Raw genomic sequence first — 3,173 nt, forward strand, 5'->3', positions numbered from 1 at the left:
CCCGCCCCCGCCCCGCCCCTCACCCGCCAGCGCCGAGGAGAAGCAGAAGGCGTCGTAGCGGTCACGCTTCCAGTCTCGGGGGCCGTAGCTGCGGATCCCGGGCCGGCCCCGGCCGCCGCACGGGGCGCGCGCCGTGAGCACTGGATAGCGCACGGAGCCGTCGAGTAGCCAGCCGGCGTTACACCAGTCCAGACCCTCGGTCCACGCTAGCGGGAGATGGCAAGGGGCGAGGGGAATTAGAGGCGTCCCTGGCAGGGGCCGGGCCCCCAGCTCACCGCACCCCCTGTTGGGGCCCCGGTGACAGCCCGCAGGGGGCCTGGGCGGTGCTGGGGTGCAGCCACTCACCCTGGTACAGCTGCGCGTAGGTGGCCAGGCGGCCGTCCTGCTCCTCGCACGCCTGCTTGGCCTCGTAGTAATTGAACTGGTACCGGCCCCGGCTGGGCTGGTACGGGAACACCACACCTGGGAGGTGGCGGAGAGCCTGGGGAGGGGACAGCCTAGGAGAGGGGCCTGGGAGTGCGGGGAAAGGAGCCCCGGGAGCCCCGAGGCGAGGCGGCCGCACTCTCGCCCGGGAGGAGGGGGCGGGAGCCCAAGAGCCTCACCCTCCAGGCGCAGGGTGAGCGCCACGCTCTCGTCGTCGATGCCGTTGATGAGCTCGCAGCGGTACCGGCCCTCGTCCTCCAGGCGCACGCCCGCGATGACAAGGGAGGCGTCTAGGCGATGCCCCCTCCGCATCCTCGCGCGTCCCCCCAGGGGCCCGTAGCCCCGGGCGTGGAGCCCGTTGGTGATGAGGATCGGCGTTTCCCGGAGCTCCCCCGGCTCCACCTTGCTCCAGCGCACCTTGTAGCTGGGAGGCGGGGCGCCCAGGACGCAGGGTAGAGTGGCCGTGGCCCCACGACGAGAGTGAATGACCTCGTGGATGGGGGGCAGAAGGTAGTGGGGGCCAGGGTGGGGCGCTGAGCAGAGGGGGCCACAGTGGCAGGAACCCCCTGATCCCCACTGTCCCTAGTGCCCATTCCAGACCCTGCCACCCAAATGCACTCCCCGGGCTCCCCCAATCCTCCACTCAGCGATGGCCGTCACTCCCTGGGTACTCTCAACAGCCACCCTTACCACTTTCCCCAGCCCTGGAGCCTCCCCCACGATGTTCCCCAGATTCTGGGCTGAGCTGGGGCTTACCTGGGTCCCCCAGGGCTATCTGGAAGATGGTGAGGGTCCAAGGCAGAAGGAAGCTGCAGAGTGCGGGGAAGGTGAGCCACCCTGGCATGGTCGGGACTCAGCCCAGGACTGTCTGTGTGACAAAGAGTGGCGTTCCTTAGGACAGAGGGAAACGGGGCAGGATTGGGGATGAACTCCCACGAGGGATTCCTCAGAGGGGACTGTCCAGCTAGAAGCCACGGGGGCAGAAAAAGAGGGTGATGGTGCAAAAGGATCCTAAGCAGGGAGGGGAGGTAAACGAAACCCTCCCCTGGGCCTCCTGGGCTCATCTCTCTTCTCTCAGATGTAGTCAGTAGGTCCTGATTTAGCATTTCCTCTTATCTATCCCCTTCTCACCACAGCTGCTAATTCCCAAGTCTTGGCATCTGGATTGCCAGCTTCAGTCTCTGCTCTCTCCCACAACACTCATTCTCCACCTGAAGTCAGAGAACCTGTGATCATGTCACTCTCCTGCTTAAAACAGTGGCTCCCCATTGCCCCGAGGATGAAGTCCATCTCCCAGCCTTGGCTTCCAAGGCTCTCTCTGATTCAGCATCTCTCTGCCCCTCCAGCCTTGCCCCCCCCCCCCCGCACTACCTGTGCCGCCTGCACTGCGCTCCAGACATGCTGGACGTCCAGCAGTTCCCAAAACAGTCCAAGTTTGCCCTCACCTGCTTTTCGCAGGCATCAGGTTGGGTCTCCCTTCTTCCGGGAAACCTTTCCTTAGACCCCAGTTCGACCCACCGTATGCACTGTGATCTACTTGTCTAGTTTCCCTACTGCACAGGACTGGGGTCTTTTTTTCCCCTTAGAAGTACTTTTATTAGCAGTTAAATCTGCAGTGTGAATTGGAAAGTAATACGTATGTATTTCTCATTAAAGTATAGTTTATATTTTTCTTAATTCAGACTGGCTTTCTCAAGGATAAAATATATCAATGAAATTTTCCCGTAATTAGAAAACACCTTTTTAAATGCAATTGTCTATTTTGGTAATTCATGTTTCCCCTTCTTTATTGTATCTATTCTTTATCACCTTGTCCCCTCCTTTTTAAAAATTGACCTGGGGACCTCTTGACCTGGTTTTATTCATTTCCCATATCTGGTTCCTCCACTTCCTAACTGCATGGCTCTGAACAAATTGCTTCTCTCTGCCTCAGAGTCGTCATTAGTAAAATGTGGGCAATAATAGCGTACCTGCCTCACTGCGTGGTTGTGAAGATTAGATGTGTTAATAGATGCAAAATGCTTAAAATAGTGCTTGAAACATAGTAAGTGTGATGTATGTGTTAGCTCCCCCAGCATAGTTTCTGGAATACCATTGAAGTCAAGTCCAAAGGACTCCTAGTGACCCTATAGGATGGAGTAGAACGGCCACATGGAGTTTCCAAGGCTGTAATCTTTACAGAAGCAGACTGCCACATCTTCCTCCTGAGGAGCAGCTGGTGGGTTTGAACTGCTGACCTTTCGGTTAGCAGCCAAGTGCTTTAACCACTGCACCACCAGGGCTCCTTCTGGAACACAGTAGGTGCTAAATAAACGTGTGTGTTTTAATGAATGAGTTCACACTGAGGACTTGGGAGAAGGAGAGTTGGGGCCTGGGGAGAGGGAGGAAACACCCTGATAAGGAGTGAGGAAGCTAAGGAACGGGAGTTCTGTCTTCCTGCATATGAAAGCCAGAAACGAGCTTGCCGGAGGAGAAATGGAGGTTAGACACAGAAAGAAGTCCTAATGGTTAACAATGAGACTATCTGGAACAGGGACACGGGCAAGAAAACCCCTTCTTTACAGTACAACCTGGGGACTGGGAAATCGATTCAGAGACCAAAGATAATGCTAGTAGGTGTTAACATGTACTTAAAGTTTAATGTGCCTGACTGCTGTAAGTACATTACATTTACATCTGTCTATCTAGCTACACACACACACACACACACACACACATCCTGATATATACATATATAAGTTATTTACTCC

General features: G+C 56.0%; 1 protein-coding gene across 1 annotated transcript in view; it reads right to left on the minus strand.

Moving 5' to 3' along the window:
- Positions 1 to 1,267, minus strand: part of HAPLN2 (hyaluronan and proteoglycan link protein 2) — a 2,286-nt gene extending 1,019 nt beyond the window's left edge. Inside the window, exons 1-4 of the mRNA XM_004388473.1 lie at positions 1,180 to 1,267; positions 603 to 956; positions 346 to 462; positions 24 to 206 (exon numbers count right to left, since the gene is read on the minus strand). Coding sequence (XP_004388530.1) covers positions 24 to 206; positions 346 to 462; positions 603 to 956; positions 1,180 to 1,267 — 742 coding nt within the window. The remainder of the gene's footprint in view (positions 1 to 23; positions 207 to 345; positions 463 to 602; positions 957 to 1,179) is intronic.
- Positions 1,268 to 3,173: the final 1,906 nt, after the last annotated feature.

Source organism: Trichechus manatus, unplaced genomic scaffold (assembly GCF_000243295.1).
Source record: "Trichechus manatus latirostris isolate Lorelei unplaced genomic scaffold, TriManLat1.0 scaffold00213, whole genome shotgun sequence".
NCBI classification, from domain to species: domain Eukaryota; kingdom Metazoa; phylum Chordata; class Mammalia; order Sirenia; family Trichechidae; genus Trichechus; species Trichechus manatus.